Here is a 20,266-nt window from a genome sequence, read left to right as displayed (position 1 = left end):
TTGGGCTTGGAAGAAGATTATATGTATGTTCTTAAAACAGCTGTCATGGTCATATGTGCGGATAAATGATCTTTCCAATTACGCAACGTTATTTTCCACGTGCTTGTATCTTGTTTTCTTATGATGTGCGACATAGTGCAATAAATCGGCCAGGTGGTATAATGGCAACGGAAATGTTTCCAAAACAGTAACTAAGTAGTTTACTTCAATTTATGTTCTGACGTTGAGATGATGGTGAACTGGGAAATTACATATTTGATAATATCCAGGACCAGGAAGACCATGTGCTTGTTGTACTTATTTTGAATTTCTCCTTGTTGCTGTCAGCAGGTTTTGGGACGTGTACAGGTGTGTATGAATATGGATGTCCCAAAGTCGGGGTCAGCTATTTGCCATTGTTTTCCTGAATGACATGGACACTGGACTCTCATGGAGTCATACAGTGTGGAACCGGACCCTTTGGCCCAACTTGCCCACACCGGCCAACATGTCCCAGCTATACTGGTCCCACCTATACTGGTCCCACCTGCAGGCGTTTGGTCCAAATCCCTCCAAACCTGTACCTGTTTAACTGTTTCTTAAACGTTCCAGCCTCAAATACCTCCTCTGGCAGCTTCTTCCATACACCCACCATCCTTCGTGTGAAAAAGTTACCCCTCAGATTCCTAGTAAATCTTTTTCCCTTCACCATGAACCCATGTCCTCTGGTCCTCGATTCCCCTACTCTGGGCAAGAGATTCTGTGCATCTACCCGTTTTATTCCTCTCATGATTTTATACACCTCGATAAGATCACCCTTCATCCTCCTGCTCTCCGAGGAATAGAGACCCAGTGTACCTCTCCCTGTAACTCAGACCCTCTAGTCCTGGCAACATCCTCATAAATCTTCTCTGAACCCTTTCAAGCTTGACAATATCCTTCCTATAACATGGTGCCCAGAACAGAATACAATAATCAAAATGTAGTCTCACCATCTTATACAACTACAACATGACCTCCCAACGTCTATACAATACTCTGACTGATGAAGGCCAATGTGCCAAAAGCTTTTTTGAGCACCTTATCTACCTGCGACTCGAGCTTCAAGGAATCTTGCACCTGCACTCCTAGATCCCTCTGCTCTACAAAACTCCCCAGAGGCCTACCATTCACTGTGTAGGTCCTGCCCTTGTTAGATGTCCCAAAATGCAACACCTCACATTTCTCTGTGTTAAATTCCTCTCTAGAATGCACTGGGAATGAATGAAAACAGAAATGAGTTGAAAACATAGACTATGGGCTCAAGATTCGGCTGCGATCTTATTGAGTGATGGAGCAATATCTACAGTCTGCTGATGTGTAATATTGTGGTTATTCTCACCGGCAAAGAATATTGAGAAATATTCTGTGCCAGGTTTAACAGGCTGCAGAGTTTTTTAGTTACTTTCAATTAATTTGGCTTGTGGAGCTTTGAATAAATTCAAGGTTATGGAACATGTAACGCTAACTAGGAGAGCATTGTAACAGATGTCAAGAGATAAGAGTCACAGTTAAGGATTATGACAGCAAATGAGCTGAGTTAGTGGTAGGGTTGGACACTGTAAAGGAAGTAGATTGTCTTGGATGGAGATTATCTCATGAGTTCTAGGAGCAGAATAAGGCCATTCGGTCCATCAAGTCTACCCCGCCATTCAATCATGACTGATCTATCTTTCCCTCATTCATCCCCATTCCCTCATCAACCCCATTCTTCTGTTTTCACCACACAACCCCTCGCACCCTTACCAATCAAGAATCTGTCAATCTCAGCATTACAAATATCCGTTGATTTGACCTCCACAGTTTGTGGCATGCTTGGAACGAGCTACTGGAAGAGGTAATTGAGGCAGGTACCTTCACAACATTTAAGAAACATTTAGACAGGTACATAGATAAGATAGGTTTAGAGGGATATGGGCCAAATGCAGGTAGGTTGGACTAGTGTAGGTGGGGCATGTTGGTCGGCGAGGGCAAGTTGTGCTGAAGGGCTTGTTTCCATGCTGTATGACTCAATGACAACTGTCAAATGTGATAAATTACAACGCATGGAATGATAGTGAGTTATTGAGGATAACAGTGTTCTGAAGTTAGTAAAACTTAAAATTCAGTGTTGAATAATCAATCCAGAAATATATATTCTCCAGACATGAGAAGGCCTCATAGTTGCCCCCAAATAATTTTTCTTTGCTAGGTTGTGTGTTGTATCATTGTCTTTTCTTTTTAAAAAAAAGGTGGGGCATTTCATTATAATATTTAACTTGGGGTCCTGCAGTGTAGTTGTGAGCCCAAGTTAAATATCATAGTGAGTACTCCTCTTTTCGCTAAATCTTCTGCTGTGATCAGAACCTCGCCCCAACTAAGTTTTTGCCTTGTACTTGCAATTGTTCCCCTTGTTTATCTATCAATGCATCCTTTAAGTAATGTTGTCTTTGCCAAACCTCCACTTGCCTTGTGGCCAAACATCTATGTCCTGGCTCTACTCCTTCCAGCTTGCCTATCTGACCCAGTGGACAAAGAGGAAATGGGAGAAAATGATAATGTGGATAGACATAACTATTCAGTTCTTTGTCGGTCATGTATTCATTTGAAAATAGTAACAGATAGTTGAGTAACTGATAAGAGGAGGGACACCTTAAAACACTTTCAATATCAATCGTGCTCATTTAAAAAAAAATCTTTCTCGGGTTATGAGCATCGATAATAAGGCCAGCAGCTTTTGCCCATCTCTTGTCATCCTTGAGAAGACGGCGAAGAACCTGGTATAGCTTATATGGTGAAGGTGCTTAAACTTGACTGCAAGGGAATTCCACAACATCTTCATTTTGACAAAGCAACATTAAAGGAACAGTGATACATCTTCAAGATAGAATGATGTATGACCTGGAGGGAAATTTGAAATAATGGTGTGCTGATGCATCTATTACCTTATCCTTTCTGTCTTGGCTTATCTACAGACCTCCGTGTTCCATTTGGTCCTGAACTCGTCTTCAGATCTCAAAGTCTCTATCACATGAAACCTTCAGGACTACATCATTCCAGGACCCCTTTCCAATATTAGCAGTGAAGAGAATGGATATTTATGTTGGAGAGTGGATTATCAAAGTTAGAATGCTAGGCCCAATAACAGTAAATTAGAAATATATTAATAAAAACATTTGTTCAACAAATCAGTAAACCAGTGGTAAAGTGTGAATTAGTGAATCCATTAATACATTAATTATACAGTGGTAAGATTACCAGAGAATGATAATACAACGGGCATTGGTGAATGAATAGAGCAGTATTCCCTTAATTATTCAACAATTAAGACATTCATAGAGCAGCAGAAGCACCAACAGATCAACAAATTAATTGAGCAGCACTAAATGAATTAATTAAATGCAGAGGGAGCAAAAGAACAAATAGATTGATGTCAATGGAGGGTAAAATCACGAGTGATGTAAAACAAGCAGCTGACCCCATCATATGAATTTCCCACTGGGCAGGTTAAAATTACTGCTGAATGTCGTTATGTTACAACACATTATGTAACTGGCTTTATAATAATTTGATCTGTATAGCTTTTGGAGCATGAAAGTCTATTAAATTTACTTCAATATACGGTTAAAATCATACTTAAGACCTGCAAGGATGTATGAGGACTTGGAACTGATGAACATTAAATTCAGAACGTTGAAAGGAAATGATGCTTGTAGTCTTCAAACCTCTGCCTTGTATCTGATACTTTTCAGCAATCTTATGGTGCCTGATTAAAATATACTTTGACTCCTCACATTTGTGCTCTGATCTTCCACTGGTTGTGTTCTCTCTCCCTCTCTCTCTCCCTCTCTCTCTCCCTCTCTCTCTCTCTCTCTCTCTCTCTCTCTCTCTCTCTCTCTCTCTCTCTTATGTGTGTATATATATCTTCATTAATCTATCAACAACGTGACATCATATATACAGGTTATCCCACAGCAGCCCCAGCCTCATCCCATCAGCGATATTGGCTTTATCCTTTCCATCTCCACCCCTCCCTCCATGAAACTTCAAACTATTATAATTTAACTTTTTCCCAGTTCTGATGAAAGGTCTTTCACCTGAAATGTTAATTTTGTTTCTCTATCATTAGATGCTGCATGATGTATTGTGTGTTTCCAGTGTTCTATATATTATTTTCAGCATCTGTAGTTGTTTGATTTTCTTCATAATATGGAACCTGGCTGCACATTTTGTCAAATATGGTGCACTACCATCTGGAGGAGAGGATTAGAGAAGTATCTGTGGGTAAATTGAGCAGTTTTGTCCACTGTCATTTTCTGTAGCTGCAACTAGTCTGACAGTATTCTGCTCCACTCAGAAGATGCACTGCCCCTTGATATTCAACTAAGGCTAATTTTTCTCCTTCAGCCTTTGGAAATGTTGACAAATGTTTAAGAACTACCTTGAGGTTTAAAAAAAAAAAGTGATTCCTTTTAACAATTGCATTGATATTCTCCTCGTATATCAGTTACACTCATTGTTCCTGCAGCAATGTGCACAGGATGACTATTCAACTCAAACTGGTATTTCCAACTCTGGCAAGGTCACAACAGCTTAGTTCGGTTTAGTTTATTGTCATGTGTACCAAGGTACAGTGAAAAGCTTTTGTTGCGTGCAAACTGAGGTTTCATTACAATGGAGTCCCTGTCATAATGTTAGTTGGAGTGCATAATTGTCCCCATATTGAAGCAGATGTCATATTTTCTTGCAGGCCTCCAAGCCTCCCTTTCTACTCTCCTAGTCTAGAAAATAATAACATTGATTAACTTTACATTTTAGAACAAGTTTAAATCCAGATTAGGGCCTAGAGGTTCAACCACAAAATCCTTTGCTCAGCATTATGTTACTAAAAATTGATTACCCCAGAATAGAATGTGTTTATAATACTGTTTGAGTTATTAAATACAAGTGCTCCTCAACTTACAATGAGGTTACGTTCTGAGAAACCCATCGGAAACTTGCATAGAACTGTGATGCCTAATTTCTTCTGCTGAACTAGGGGCATAAAGCTTGCCTTGTAAGAGAAGACCAGTTGGTTCTGAGAGCACTTCCTTCTGGCTGAAAAAGATAGGTAGCAGTTGTGACCTGGCCTTAAGATTAAAAAAGAAGCAAATTAGTGAATTAAGCCACTGAAATAATATCCTTAGTTGATGAATATGTTTGTACAGACCTCCCAACCCTTCTGAATTTGGCGGAAAGTTTCTGCTTTTTTATTTCATTTCCGCTATTCTCATTTTGCCTCACATTTTTCCGCAAAACACATGTTCCTCTCACATTTTGCCCACCTCTACAAGATCACCCCTCATCTTCCTGCGCTCCAAGGAATAGAGACCCAGCCTAATCAACCTCTCCCTACAACTCACCCTCTAGTCCTGGCAACATCCTTGTAAATCTTCTCTGAACTCTTTCAAGCTTGACAATATCTTTCCTATAACATGGTGCCCAGAACTGAACACAATATTCTAAATTTTGAAGAAGGGTCTCGACCCGAAACATCACCCATTCCTTCTCTCCTGAGATGCCTGACTTGCTGAGGTAGTCCAGCATTTTGTGAATAAATACCTTCGATTTGTACCAGCATCTGCAGTTATTTTCTTACAATATTCTAAATGTAGTCTCACCAATGGCTTATAGATGACGAAGGATGAGGACCCACAATCCTGTTTATATCAACAAGAGAGTAAAAAAACTTCAAATTCCTGGGCATGCATATTTCCGAAGATCTGATGCAATTATAAATAAAGCACATAAATGCCTTTACTTCATCATCATCATCATCATATATATACAGCCGGAAACAGGCCTTTTCGGCCCTCCAAGTCCGTGCCACCCAGTGATCCCCGTACATTAACACTATCCTACACCCACTAGGGACAATTTTTACATTTACCCAGCCAATTAACCTACATACTTCCTGAGAAGATTACGGACATTTGGTATGTCAGAGAGGATTCTCTTGAATTTTACAGGTGTACAGTAGAGAGCATATTGACTGGTTGCATCACGGCCTGGTTCAGCATCTTGAATGCCCAGGAGCGAAAAAGACTGCAAAAAGTTATGAACACTGCACAGTCCATCACCGGCTCTGACCTCCCCACTATCGAAGTTGCTGCCTCAAAAAGGCAGCCAGCATCATCCGAGACCCACACCATCCAGGCTACACACTCATTTCACCACTGCCATCGGGAAGAAGGTACAGGAGCCTGAAACTGTAACGTCCAGGTTCAGGAACAGCTTCTTCCTTACAGCCATCAGGCTATTAAACACTACAACCTCAAATTAGCTCCGAACTACAATAGATATTATTGTTATTATTGCACTACTATTGTTTGCTTTTGTGTACATATGTGTGTGTGTATATGTGTGTGTGTATATGTGTGTGTATATGTGTTTGTGTGCATATATATGTGTGTATATATATTTGTGTAAATGTGTATATGTGTGTATACAGTATATGTGTGTGTGTATATGTGTGCGTATATGTGTGTGTATATATATAAATGTGTGTATATACTAAAACTCTCGTTTATTTGTTCCTGAACTACAGCCAAAACGGTACACGATAGCGCACCAATTTTAGGCCCACCTTACTCACCATCGTCCCTTTGGTGCTAGTGGAAGAAGTTTCATTGAAATCGGTGGTATATTTTTAGTTATTCACATTTTAAATCTATCTCCTAGGGAGGGTGGAAGATAAGGAGGTTGAGGGGGATGGAGTGGGGGGGGAAGAGGAAGGGGGGTTGAGGGGGATGGGGTGGTGGGGAGGGGGAGTGGAGGAGAGGGGAGGGGGGAACGGGGAGGAGGTATGTATGTGTATGTGGATGTATGTGTGTGTAGATTAGTGACTATATTTTGAACATTTTTTCTCGTTTATTATATTGTTCATAGTGTACTATGTTTACATATCCTGTTGTGCTGCAGCGAGTAAGAATGTAATTGTTCTATCTGGGACATATGACAATAAAACACTCTTGACTCTTATACAATTGCAACGACCTCCCAACTTCTATACTCAATTGAGGGAATAAAGAACATATATTCAGCTGTGTAGGGAGGGAGGGATGATGCCAAATGGTATGTGTGTGGTGCAGATGTGCGGGAATGCTGGTACCTGAGAAATTTTGATGTGGCAATCTAAGGCAGTGCAAGGGTAGGGTATGGAAGTTTCACCTTCACAACTTTGCAAGGATGTGGTACTTTGAATGCTTTGCTCCATACTTCAGGATGTGTCACTCCTGGAGGTGAAATTTGCTGCCAATTCCTGCCACCATTGCAAAATTTATTGTTTGCAATCTCTGAATATGCAGTCTTGATCCCCCCCCCCCCAAGAGAGGGGCTCCCCCCACAACACCACCTGCCCTCTCTCAAGCTTTTTGTTTCTTAACAAGTCGCAGAGTTGGTCTGTGTGTGCAGTTTGGGTTTCCTTAAGACCAAAGATGCAGCCGATGGCTAATTTTTGACAGTTGGACAGTATTGTCTTGGATGGTTTCATTCGGATGTGCCAATTTCCACAAAGGGCAGAGTTTGGTTGTAGGTTATAGAAGCACCCATTGGTTTGTTTAAGGATGACTATCGAAAATTCCAATCCTTGAGCAACTTTCGAAATGTACGGGTAATGCTTTTTTTAACATTCTGATTTCAGAACAAATGAATTCCTATATTATGGATACTAAAGACAATAGAACAAAGCCCTTACTATTTTCAATTCTGCTTTGACATATTCATGCAGGAGCACTTTTTTCAGTTAACAAAGAGCAATTGGTGATAGGCTTCTTTGCCCACGTTTGACCGAATACCTTGGGACTCAATGGGCTTTGGTACTGAGATTGAAAATGCCTAAGACAACTCCTTCCCATCTGTACATCACATGCCACCCATGTGGGTCTGTTCTGTCATGAGACAAGGGGTTGTGATGGGTACATTGCCTATGATGTCTTGTTCTGTGAATTCAGCTTGTGTCAGGATGTTACTTGACCAGGCCGTAGGCAGCCATCTCAATTTAGACAGCAGTCCCCTTAATGTTTATGATATGCCTTTCTCAATATCAAACAGTAAAATGATAAAATGTGATTTTTATTTTGTTCTGTTTGTACAGTTTTTTATATAGATTTTCTGCTATCAAGTTTAAACGTAAAGATGTTGAAATTGGAAAGCCGCCTGGTCCAGGTTCAACAAGCATGTGGCCCAACAGAATTTCCTGAAAATGAAGAAAAACTTACTGAAGTGCAAGCTTTTCATAAGTTTATTTTACAGCTAAGGTTAGGTTCATAATTAACAACATTATTAATCGGTTACAATCTTTTTTGATCTCCAGTATTAAATTATCATTGGTAGAAAAATAATGAAATGTAGCAAAGACTATAATTTGTTGCTTTCTTATTTGTTTGGGAATTTTTAATATCCACTTAATGCATCCCATGGGAATGTAAGCATGTGCGTGTATTCAGCATATCTCTGTGTTCTACTACAAGCACAACATAAACCTGCTCACTCCCACTGGACTACGCCACCCCCCACACTGACTCTTGTTTAGATGTGATCCCTGCTCTCAATTTCTCCGTCTCTGCCGCATTTGCTTCAAAGTTGAGGCTTTCCATTCTCGGCTATTCTAGATGTCCTCTTTCTTTAGTAAACGTGGTTTCCATCCTGGTGTTGTAGATGGATCCCTCGCCAATGTCCGCACTGCGTCCCGTAATTCTGCTTTTGCTTCCCATCCTCCCAGTCGGAACAAAACTAGTTCCCTTGGTCCTTGCCTTTCACCCCACTAGCCTCGCATCCAACACATCATTCTCCAACATTTCCGCCACCAATCACATCTTCCCAACCCCACCCCTTTCTGCTTCCTGTAGAAACTGCTCCCATCGCATCTCCTTGGTTCACTCATGCCTTCCCGCCCATATTATTAATGATAATAATTAATGTAACAAAATAAAACAAATCTTGTTTGACCATTACTTCGATCCAGTTTCATAATCCAACTAATTCCAACATCCCCTATGCATTTGCTGAATCAAGAATCGGTCAAGTTGTCTTCATACGAGGCAGCATCCACATCAATCATAAACAATGAAAATACAATTCTACAAGTTAAAAATGAATGAAAATGCATTGTCATTAAAATAATACTTTGTATATTTTGTTAAAGATTGCTTGGTGGATTGGCAAAAGAAGCAATTTTTTGTAATCTGCGAGTCCCAGACCAGTTTCAGAAATCGAAAGAGGAGATCAATGTTGTCATCCTCACAGGTACATATCTTAAAGGACTAAGCTTTTTCATTATTTTTTTGATGGGCTCACTGCTACACCTCAATAATCCTGATGCAGGGTCTCAACCCAAAATGTCAACCAACCCTTACCCTGCAAAGATGCTGAGTTCCTCCAGTAGTTTGTTTTCTTGATCACTATGACATTCTCTGGCTTCTGTGTACACACAAACAGGTAAGAAGCAATGCAGATGTCAATTGTAATAATTCATCAATGTAAACCAAATTTAAATTATACGACAAGTGGAAATCTAAGTATTAAAATTCAAACTATTTCAACATCAAGAGCATCACATTTTTGAATTAGTCAATTTTTCACCAGATGGGCGAAGTTTAAGCATTGAATACTGCTTTGTAATCTTGCAACAATAAATTGATTGTTGGCTCATTTAAACATTTAAAACGTTACGGAAGTAATAGAGTGTATAAGCATGTGTTTTTTCGTCTGTTGCAATATTGCTCCCATTATGTTTGGGACATGATTTTTACATCGATTAAAAAGTATGTTGAAGAAGAGATTCAAGGACTGTCACATTTCAAAAAATGTCTTATTATTCCTCCAATTATCATCAGTAACTTTGGAGGAGCATTATTAACAGGCATATGAAATTTCCGCATTTTTAAAATCCATTCCAGTGCTTTTTGCACGATTTCCGCGTTTTTCACTTTGTCAAAATCGAGTTTACCAACGGAGAAATTGGATCAGAATAAAAAGAAAAGAAACGATGTATAGACTTGTAATGAACACTAGGGTTCCGCTGGAGCACCTAGGGGTTCCATGAGAAATCCTCCGCGCCTGGAAGACTCTGAAAATGTGGCACCTAGGCTGGGGCAGGCAGCCAATCTCGACCTCATCGGGACTTCCATGGCCAATTTGTCAATTCGGCCGCTAGAGGTTGCTAGGGGTTCCGCGAGATATCCCCCTGCCCTGGAAGTCTCTCCAAAAATGTGGCATCTAGGCTGGGCAAGGCAGCCAATCTCGACCTCATCGGGACTTCCACAGCCGATCGGTGGGTTGAATTTGCAACCTGCGGCCGGGGCTCTGGAACTCCAGCCCAGCTAGAGCCAGCAAATCTATCCCCATAGCCGGCTTCCTTGGCCGGCTCGATAAACCAGCAAAGCTCTGGAACCAAGAGTGCCAGAAAATCAGTGATGGAACTGTAATGAGTAAATATTAAATTTAAGTTCAAGATTATATAACTAAATTAATTTAGACGGGGTTAAAATATAAAACACAGCAGAAGAGCCAATTACTACCTTTTTGGGCTGATTATCAATTAATGTGCGAATTTACTTAAATGTTATTAGTATACAGTGACATATTCACATTATTTTGTAATGTCCGTTTTTACTTTGAAATGCACTAAAAGAGGCTTGAAATGAGTAATTTTGTGTAAATTTTCCAATTTTTTGACCCCCGCTGTAGGCCTTGTGTAAGCGCTCGGCTCTTTGCCTCTTTTTTTTAACCTCACTCACATGCATGTGTTAAAAACACTGGTGAAATGGCATGTGCTCTATAGTGGATCATCAGTAGTATTCTCAATGAAATTATGCTTTTACCCATTGGGAATTAGCACATTTGAAATTAATCAATGAAAGAGAGCAAGAACAATCTTCTGGAGCTGCAACTCCCCTGCAAACCCCACCCCACAGAGACTGCCAGTGCCTGTGCAGTGCTTGAGAAAACCTGGCGTCAACCTTTCCTCACCCTCCCCACTCCTGATTCAGACAGCATAGAACAGAATGGTTCTGAAGAAATTACAACACTTTATTTTACAAATTTGGCTTAAAACATGAAATATTTAGTGACCTAACTACTTCACCGGTTTGTCTCTCATTGATATGTACTATGTTTATATTTCTCAAGCGAATCTTCCCACACTATTCACGTAACTCCATCAGCATATGTTTAGTTTAATTTAGGTTAGAGATACAGCATGGAAACAGGCCCTTCAGCCCACCAAGTCCATGCTGGCCATCGATCACCCATTCACACTAATTCTATGTTATCCTATTTTCGGATACCTCCCTTATAAAGGCCAATCAACCTAGAAACGTCTGTGGTATGTGGGCAGAAACTGGAGCACCCGGAGGAAACCCACTCAGTGTCACCGAAAACGTGAAATTGCATACAGACAGCACACTCAGGATCGAACCCAGGTCTCTGGCACTGAGAGACAGCAGTTCTACCAGCTGTACCACTGCTCCCATGTGCTGCCGTAAGTGGCCCACTGCTGCCACTATCCGACAATAATTTTCAAACTCAAGTGCTCAGTTACCTACTCCTACAATGCTTCTAATCTTTTCAACTAAACTACCCCACATGCTGTTAGCTTTCCATAGATAGGAAAAGATTTCCTTGCAATTAATTTCATTATACTGCCCTTCCTCCTTGTATCTCTGAATGTCCTCTACTGTATTTAAAATGGGAAAAGGTGATCAGGCTCATGTGGATTTGTCCCACTGTCTGATGGAATCATCTGCAAATACACCACCTTCTGGAAAAGAAAAATGAAGAAAGTGAGGATCGGCGCCCGTCCCGGCGTGCCCCACGCCTGACCTTCCTCCCGTGGTGCAGAGCGGCGGTAGAGGATCCAACAAGATGGCCGTCGCTGCCGTTCGCTACCGAGGTGCAGGAGAGGTTTCAGGTCCATGGCTCGCTCTGGCTGCACGGGGCCGAGGTGAGTGGCTGCCTCTCACCTTCCCTGTCCCCCCTCACCTGCCCACGGCCCTGGGGGACACTCCCCGCCTGGCAACAGGTCCGCGGATCGTCAGTTAGGGGAGGGTTGCTGGGCCCGCAGGAGCGCCCACAGGAGAGATTTGGACCCAACGGTTCCACGCCCGTCTAGTAAAGATGAAAACTTACATCTGTTAAAGTTCTTTCTTCTTCACTTAAAGTGAGAAGTAATCTGTTTACCTATGAGGCTTTATGATTGGCATAAATATCTAAATCATATCCTGAATGCGGAGTCCAAGAATTAAGTTTGAGTTATCCAAATGGAAATTTTGTTCAGATCATCACAAACTTGCATTACCAGTAAATGCAGATCCTAAGAAAGGACATTACAATAAGAGTGGAATGGAATAATATAATAAAGTTTCAGATATTTTTTGTATCTTTTTAATACACCACGTAGTAAATTGAAGCTATTCTGATTTAGTATTCCCCTTGTGTGCCACATTTTCCTATTATTTTTATTCTGACAAGTATTTTCTGCCTGTTGAATCCTTTCATATATACATTGTTCTTTGCTTTATACTTTGAGTTTTCTTTCAAAAATAGACAATTTTCAGGACAATATATCTCACATTTGTGGTAAAAATAAGTAATATTGAATAGGCAGCCTGTTTAATAGTCAGTTGGTTTTCTTCTCCATTGAATTCAGTGCAAAAGAAAATCAGGTGTGGTGAACATAAAAGGCTACTGATTTGTACTCATCCATTTCATGCTCATGGTCAAAAATACATTAATCCTGATAACTTCATATTTTCAACAGAATTGGCCCTGACCATTCAAAAAAATAAAGTGCAACTCTGGGTTTAATTGATCAATTTATGTTGGATAATGCATCTATAACTGGTTGATCACAAAATTGATTTGTGGGTTTATTAAATTGAGGCTTTGTTAAAAATCTCAATATATCAGACTTTAAGATTTAGTTCACATTTTATGCTGGCTAATCTATTTGTCTCTAATCTGGCTTAGAAGAGAATATATATACTGTGTATCTGATGTTTACTGCTATTAAAGCATTTCATTTCAGTAAATACCATTGTATTCAGTCTGCTTGTAATTAAACGTGTTGATATGGTTGATAATTTTCCATCATGGTCTGGTTTGGCTCAGCCACCAAGCACGACATCCGGAGGCTGCAACAAATCGTTCTATCAGCTGAGGTTATCGGCTGCAACTTTCTCCCCCCCCCCCCCCATTGACGAACTGTACAGTGCAAGGGGCAGGAAGCGAGCAGGCAAGATCATCTCTGACCCCTCTCACCCTGGCCACAAACTCTTTGAAACACTGCCCTCTGGAAGGCGACTCCGGACTGTCAAAGCCGCCACAGCCAGACATAAAAACTTTTTTTTCCCGTGAGTAGTAGCTCTACTCAACAACCAAAAGTCTGTAGCCTCTTTTTGCTCTGGCTTATTTCATTCACGTTTAAACTATAATTTTTATTCTTAATGTTTTATGCTTTAATTGTTTACTGTATGTCCGTGTTGTTACTTGCGAGTGGAGCACCAAGGCACATTCCTTGTATGTGTACATACTTGGCCAATAAACTTATTCAATTCAATTCAATTTTAGGAAAAGGAGTGTTCTGTTTGGATCTGAGGAACTGGAAGGGCAGAGTTTCTTTCCAGAACAACTACTGGCTGCTGCAGGTACCAGAGAATACAGAATTGTTGAAAAACACTTCAATCAAACAATTTGCAGATCCAGTTCAGAGAATTAAGGTAAGACCTAAGTGGTGCTGCGTACAAAGTTATTATGTGACCATAATGTTCATGTATTTTAACATTGCATCAAACAGTCTAACTTTTATTTTAAGCTATCCTTGACTGCAGTAGCTGACATGTACATGTGTTTTAGCCAATGTCATCTTCAAAGGTAGACTTACAGATTTGTACAGTCCTGCTGCAGTGATGACCTGGATTCTAAAATTGCATGGTATCAGAGTGATGGCATGGGCAAAGTATGGAGGAGAGAAGGAACTGCCCAAGATCCAAGGCATACCACCTTAACTGTGAAACACGGTGTTCGGGGTGTTATAGCCTGGGCATGTATGACTGCTGAAGGTATTGGCTCACTTATCTTCATTGATGATACAACTGCTGTTTGCAGTAGCATAATGAATTCGGAAGTGTAGAGACACATCCTAGCTGCTCAAGTTCAAACAAATGCCTCAAATTGCATTGGCGGTTCATTCTACAGCAAGACATTGATCCCAAACATACTGCTAAAGCAACAAAGGAGTTTTTCAAAGGCAAAAAATGGTCAATTCTTGAGTGGCCAAGTCAATCACCCAATCTGAACCCAATTGAGCTTGACCTTTATATGCCGAAGAGAAACCTGAAGGGGACTAGCCCCCAAAACAAGCATAACCTAAAGATGACTGCAATACAGGCTTGGCAGAGCATCACCAGAGAAGACACCCAGCAACTGGTGATGTCCATGAATCGCAGACTTCAAGCAGTCATTATGTGCAAAGTATATGTAACAAAATACTAAACATGACTACTTTCATTTACATGACATTGCTGTGTCTCAAACATTATGGTGCCCTGAAATGGGAGGGACTATGTATAAATTGCTGTAATTTCTACATGGTGAAATGTATAAAAATGGCCTTTATTAAAATCTGACAATTGCCTCCACCAAAAGATGTTACTCTATCGGTGCAGCAATCAGCATAGCGTTCTCCGCGTCTTCTCCACACTTTGACCCTATGATCCAACTGCCGTAGGCAGAATCTGGACTCATCGCTGAACATAACGTTCCTCCACATGTTCAGGTTCCAGTGCACGTGTTGCCGACACCAGCGCAAACGGGCCTGACGGTGAAGGGCAGTCATGGCAGGCCTCCTGGCAGCCCTATGAGACCGGAGATCGGCTGCGTGCAGTCTGTTCCGAATTGTCTGGGCAGAGAGCCGTCGGCCATATCGTCCTGCAAACCTTGACTGCAAATCTGTAGAAGACAGCCTACGGTTCCTAAGTGCTGACAGGGTGAGGAAACGGTCTTCTTCGGGTGTCGTCTTCTTGGGACGCCCACTTCGCGGCCTGTCTCTGACATCCCCCGTTATATGGAACTTGGCCTTCACTTTGGAGATGGTACTAGGGCTCACTCCAAATAATGCCGCAACTTGGTTTTGCGGAACACCAGCTTGAAGTTGCCCTATCGCACGGGCCCTATCCAGATCAGTCAAACGTGGCATGCCGATCCTTGGAGCAGACACCTACTGACCACTGTAGCAGGGCCCATGCTCACAGATGCTGCCAATCAGGTGCCAATCAGGCACCTGATTTTCAGCACCTGGGGGTACCAGAAGCTCAAAACAAGAGTCAATAGCAACAGCAGAATAAGCTGTTTGGCATTGGCAGAGAAGATTTGGCAAATGTTTCATGGGCACAACCCATATACTCAGCTCTGCTGCTCATCCCACAAATGCATGTTCCTTACAAATGTGGCACCATTTAAAAGGGAAATAAATGGGCTTTCCAACAGTATAAGATTTATTGCCAAGAAGTATTGTTACAACAAAGAAATAATCTACCAAACACAAACTTCCTTTTTGTGCTATGTTTAGATGATACATTAATTGCTGTATGCCTCTTTGGTGTTTGCCTTTTTGGATAGATAAAAGTTTCACAGTCTTGTTTAAAGTAAGTTGTGCTAAAAGGGAAAGGACGAGGTGGGAAAAAATGGTTATATTGGATAATTGGCAATAAGGAAACCATCCCCCCTCCCCCCCAACTTCACGGTCCGTTATAACGAGGATCTCCTGTACCTTCTCTGCAGCTGTAATACTCTAACATGTAACATATGCACTCTGGTTATTTTTTTCTTTGCACACTTGGGCTTGTACATGGGTTAATTATACATGTGTATGGTATGATTTGACTAGACGGTATGCAAGCAAAGTTTTTAAATGTATCTCGGTACACATTACATTAATGAACTCAGACCAACAAAATTTTAAGGGAAAATTTACTACAGTCTACCTGTCGATACTCCTCATAGGTTTAGATACCACAGTCATGTCTCTGTTCACCTCTGCACCAGGGAAAGCAGACCTAGCCTCTCCAATCTCTCCATTACTGAAATGTTCCATCCCATTCCAACATACATGCATTTTGAGGGACCATTGAATCTAGTCTCCAAGAGGCAGTTGTATTTGGCTCAACATATGCATGATTTGATGAACACGGTTGCTGTGGTGTGCTTCAGTGACTTTGATGCTGCACTCAAGCAAAAAGATGGACATGTAGAAACTTCCGTTGATGGACCGGCTACGTAATTGAAGTACATTCTAAGTAAGCCAACAGTGTGAATCTTGTAAAATATGGTTCTGCTTGACATTCTTGTTTATAGTTATCATCTCACTCTGTTCCTGTTCTGGAAGAACTTCAAGGATTCTTAGAACAGCTTGTACTGGAGCCTACCAGGGAGAATGCAATTCTGGATTTAGTGTTGTGTAATGATCCTGATCTGATAAGGGGACTAGAGGTAAAAGAGCCATTAGGAGGCAGTTATCATAACATGATAAGTTTCACTCTGTAAATGGAAAGGCAGAAGGGAAAATCGGAAGTGTCAGTATTACAGTATAGCAAAGGGGATTACAGAGGCATGAGGCGGGAGCTGGCCAAAATTGACTGGAAGGAGGCCCTAGCAGGGAAGACGGTAGAACAGCAATGGCAGGTATTCCTGGGAATAATGCAGAGGTTGCAGGATCAATTTATCCCAAAGAGGCGGAAAGACTAAGGGGAGTAAGAGACACCTGTGGTTGACGAGGGAAGTCAAGGACAGCATAAAAATTAAGGAGAGGAAGTATAACATAGCAAAGAAGAGTGGGAAGACAGAGGATTGGGACTCTTTTAAAGAGCAACAAAAGTTAACTAAAAAGGCAATACGGGGAGAAAAGATGAGGTACGAGGGTAAACTAGCCAATAATATAAAGGAGGATAGCAAAAGTTTTTTTAGGTACGTGAAGAGGAAAAAAATAGTCGAGGCAAATGTGGGTCCCTTGAAGACAGAAGCAGGGGAATTTATTATGGGGAACAAAGAAATGGCAGACGAGTTAAACCGTTACTTTGGATCTGTCTTCACTGAGGAAGATACACACAATCTCCCAAATGTTCTAGGGGCCGGAGAACCTAGGGTGATGGAGGAACTGAAGGAAATCCACATTAGGCAGGAAATGGTTTTGGGTAGACTGATGGGACTGAAGGCTGATAAATCCCCAGGGCCTGATGGTCTGCATCCCAGGGTACTTAAGGAGGTGGCTCTAGAAATAGTGGAAGCATTGGAGATCATTTTTCAATGTTCTATAGATTCAGGATCAGTTGCTGTGGATTGGAGGATAGCAAATGTTATCCCACTTTTTAAGAAAGGAGGGAGAGAGAAAACGGGTAATTATAGACCAGTTAGTCTGACATCAGTGGTGGGGAAGATGCTGGAGTCAATTATAAAAGACGAAATTGCTGAGCATTTGGATAGCAGTAACAGGATCATTCCGAGTCAGCATGGATTTACGAAGGGGAAATCATGCTTGACAAATCTACTGGAATTTTTTGAGGATGTAACTAGGAAAATTGATTGGGGAGAGTCAGTGGATGTGGTGTACCTCGACTTTCAGAAAGCCTTCGACAAGGTCCCACATAGGAGATTAGTGGGCAAAATTAGAGCACATGGTATTGGGGGTAGGGTACTGACATGGATAGAAAATTGGTTGACAGACAGAAAGCAAAGAGTGGGGATAAATGGGTCCCTTTCGGAATGGCAGGCAGTGACCAGTGGGGTACCGCAAGGTTCGGTGCTGGAGCCCTAGCTATTTACGATATACATTAATGACTTAGATGAAGGGATTAAAAGTACCATTAGCAAATTTGCAGATGATACTAAGCTGGGGGGTAGTGTGAATTGTGAGGAAGATGCAATGAGGCTGCAGGGTGACTTGGACAGGTTGTGTGAGTGGGCGGATACATGGCAGATGCAGTTTAATGTAAATAAGTGAGGTTATTCACTTTGGAAGTAAGAATAGAAAGGCAGATTATTATCTGAATGGTGTCAAGTTAGGAAGAGGGGATGTTCAACGAGATCTGGGTGTCACTGAAAGGAAGCATGCAGGTACAGCAGGCAGTGAAGAAAGCCGATGGAATGTTGGCCTTCGTAACAAGAGGAGTTGAGTATAGGAGCAAAGAGGTCCTTCTACAGTTGTACCGGGCCCTGGTGAGACCGCACCTGGAGTACTGTGTGCAGTTTTGGTCTCCAAATTTGAGGAAGGATATTCTTGCTATTGAGGGTGTGCAGCGTAGGTTCACTAGGTTAATTCCCGGAATGGCGGGACTGTCGTATGTTGAAAGGCTGGAGCAATTAGGCTTGTATACACTGGAATTTAGAAGGATGAGGGGGGATCTTATTGAAACATATAAGATAATTAGGGGATTGGACACATTAGAGGCAGGAAACATGTTCCCAATGTTGGGGGAGTCCAGAACAAGGGGCCACAGTTTAAGAATAAGGGGTAGGCCATTTAGAACGGAGATGAGGAAGAACTTTTTCAGTCAGAGTGGTGAAGGTGTGGAATTCTCTGCCTCAGAAGGCAGTGGCGGCCAGTTCGTTGGATGCTTTCAAGAGAGAGCTGGATAGAGCTCTTAAGGATAGTGGAGTGAGGGGGTATGGGGAGAAGGCACTGATTGAGAGTGATCAGCCATGATCGCATTGAATGGCGGTGCTGGCTCGAAGGGCTGAATGGCCTACTCCTGCACCTATTGTCTATTGTCAGCTCTCTCAAGTTTGTTCCCTTTTTGTACAGCAATTTCAGATTTCAGAGACCTTGTCAGAGATGTATAACATGCTCGTTAGTTTAGAGTTTCATGGAAACGGTATAATGGAAACATGTATTCCTTACCTTGGTCAGAAGTGCCTGTTAATTTGCAATCTGAAGTTAGCACGAAAGATGGATGAGTGGTTCCCTTCACAATTTCTACTGATATTACATTTTTGATTTTTTAAAATTTTCATAAAATGGCCAAAACAGTAATATATGACTCAAGTTTTAATTTTGTTGCATGAATGAAAAAACCCTGGATTATGAAGTTGATAGTTTTTTAATATAACTGAGAGGTTTGTTATGTCTTGCATCTTGATTCCATTCTCATGCTGTCTTTGCTGCAATGAAAATAAAGAGGCTTCCAAGGAATGTTGTTTACGTTAAAATTATACTGAAATCTAATACACGAACTGGCGATCTGTACTCTGTGTTACAACTCTAAAGCAAACTTTAGCAAACCTGCCTCCTGAAAGAAAATCCGATTCAGATGCCTGTCTCCATGTGCCAGTCTTGTGCTATAAACTGAGCCCTTATTTTGTCATATGCCATTTATTTTTATTTCTTAACATTTCTTAATATTAATTACTATTTCTTCATCCTTTTTAACAGACATCCAGACAATTGAAATCTTTAGTCGTGGTCACATATTTTTGCCATATAATAATCACAAATATGCCGGATAATTTAATTTTAGAAAATATAACTTGTTAAAACAAAAATGATTAAAGATCAACATAAATAACAACAGGAACTGTGCTCACTTTTTTGAAGTGAAACATGATGAACTGACTGACCCATTGGAAAATATGTTCAGTTGGTTTGTGCTTGTTCATGATGTGATATACACAGAATAACACATTTATGTATGTAACCTTGTGTTGCTACTATATGCAAAATGAAAATATGCATTTGGATTTGCATTTCTCACCAAAAATAGATATATATATATATACAGAAAATATTTTTACTGTTGTCTACAAAAATAATAAAAAACATAGTACTTTTAGCCTTCGGCATCCTATCCCAGATTCATCTAGATTCATTATTTATTCAGGAATCACTCTATCAGAACTGATTCTGTGGACATCAGTGATTGATATAGTCATGACATGTACTTACTGTTCTAATGTGAGCCAGTTGGTGTTGCTTTTAAGACATAATGAAGTCTATTCCTGTCCAAGATCACCAAAACCATGCTTTCTTGGTTATACAGTACAGAGTTTAAAATATAAGAAAATAACTGCAGATTCTGGTACAAATCGATTTATTCACAAAATGCTGGAGTAACTCAGCAGGCCAGGCAGCATCTCGGGAGAGAAGGAATGGGCGACGTTTCGGGTTGAGACTCTTCTTCAAAATGTTTGGAGTAACTCAGCGGGACAGGCAGCATCTCTGGAGAGAAGGAATTTGAACCAG

At 41.0% G+C, this 20,266-nt stretch overlaps 1 protein-coding gene across 1 annotated transcript in view; it reads left to right on the top strand.

Moving 5' to 3' along the window:
• Window positions 1-20,266, top strand: part of LOC144600835 (uncharacterized) — a 128,565-nt gene that overhangs the window by 560 nt on the left and 107,739 nt on the right. Inside the window, exons 2-4 of the mRNA XM_078412725.1 lie at window positions 8,132-8,294; window positions 9,182-9,282; window positions 13,606-13,754. Of these exons, the coding sequence (XP_078268851.1) occupies window positions 8,173-8,294; window positions 9,182-9,282; window positions 13,606-13,754 (372 nt within the window). The 5' untranslated portion in view covers window positions 8,132-8,172. The remainder of the gene's footprint in view (window positions 1-8,131; window positions 8,295-9,181; window positions 9,283-13,605; window positions 13,755-20,266) is intronic.

Source organism: Rhinoraja longicauda, chromosome 16 (genome assembly GCF_053455715.1).
Source record: "Rhinoraja longicauda isolate Sanriku21f chromosome 16, sRhiLon1.1, whole genome shotgun sequence".
Taxonomy (NCBI): Eukaryota; Metazoa; Chordata; class Chondrichthyes; order Rajiformes; family Arhynchobatidae; genus Rhinoraja; species Rhinoraja longicauda.
This window is presented reverse-complemented; position numbering and strand designations above follow the sequence as displayed.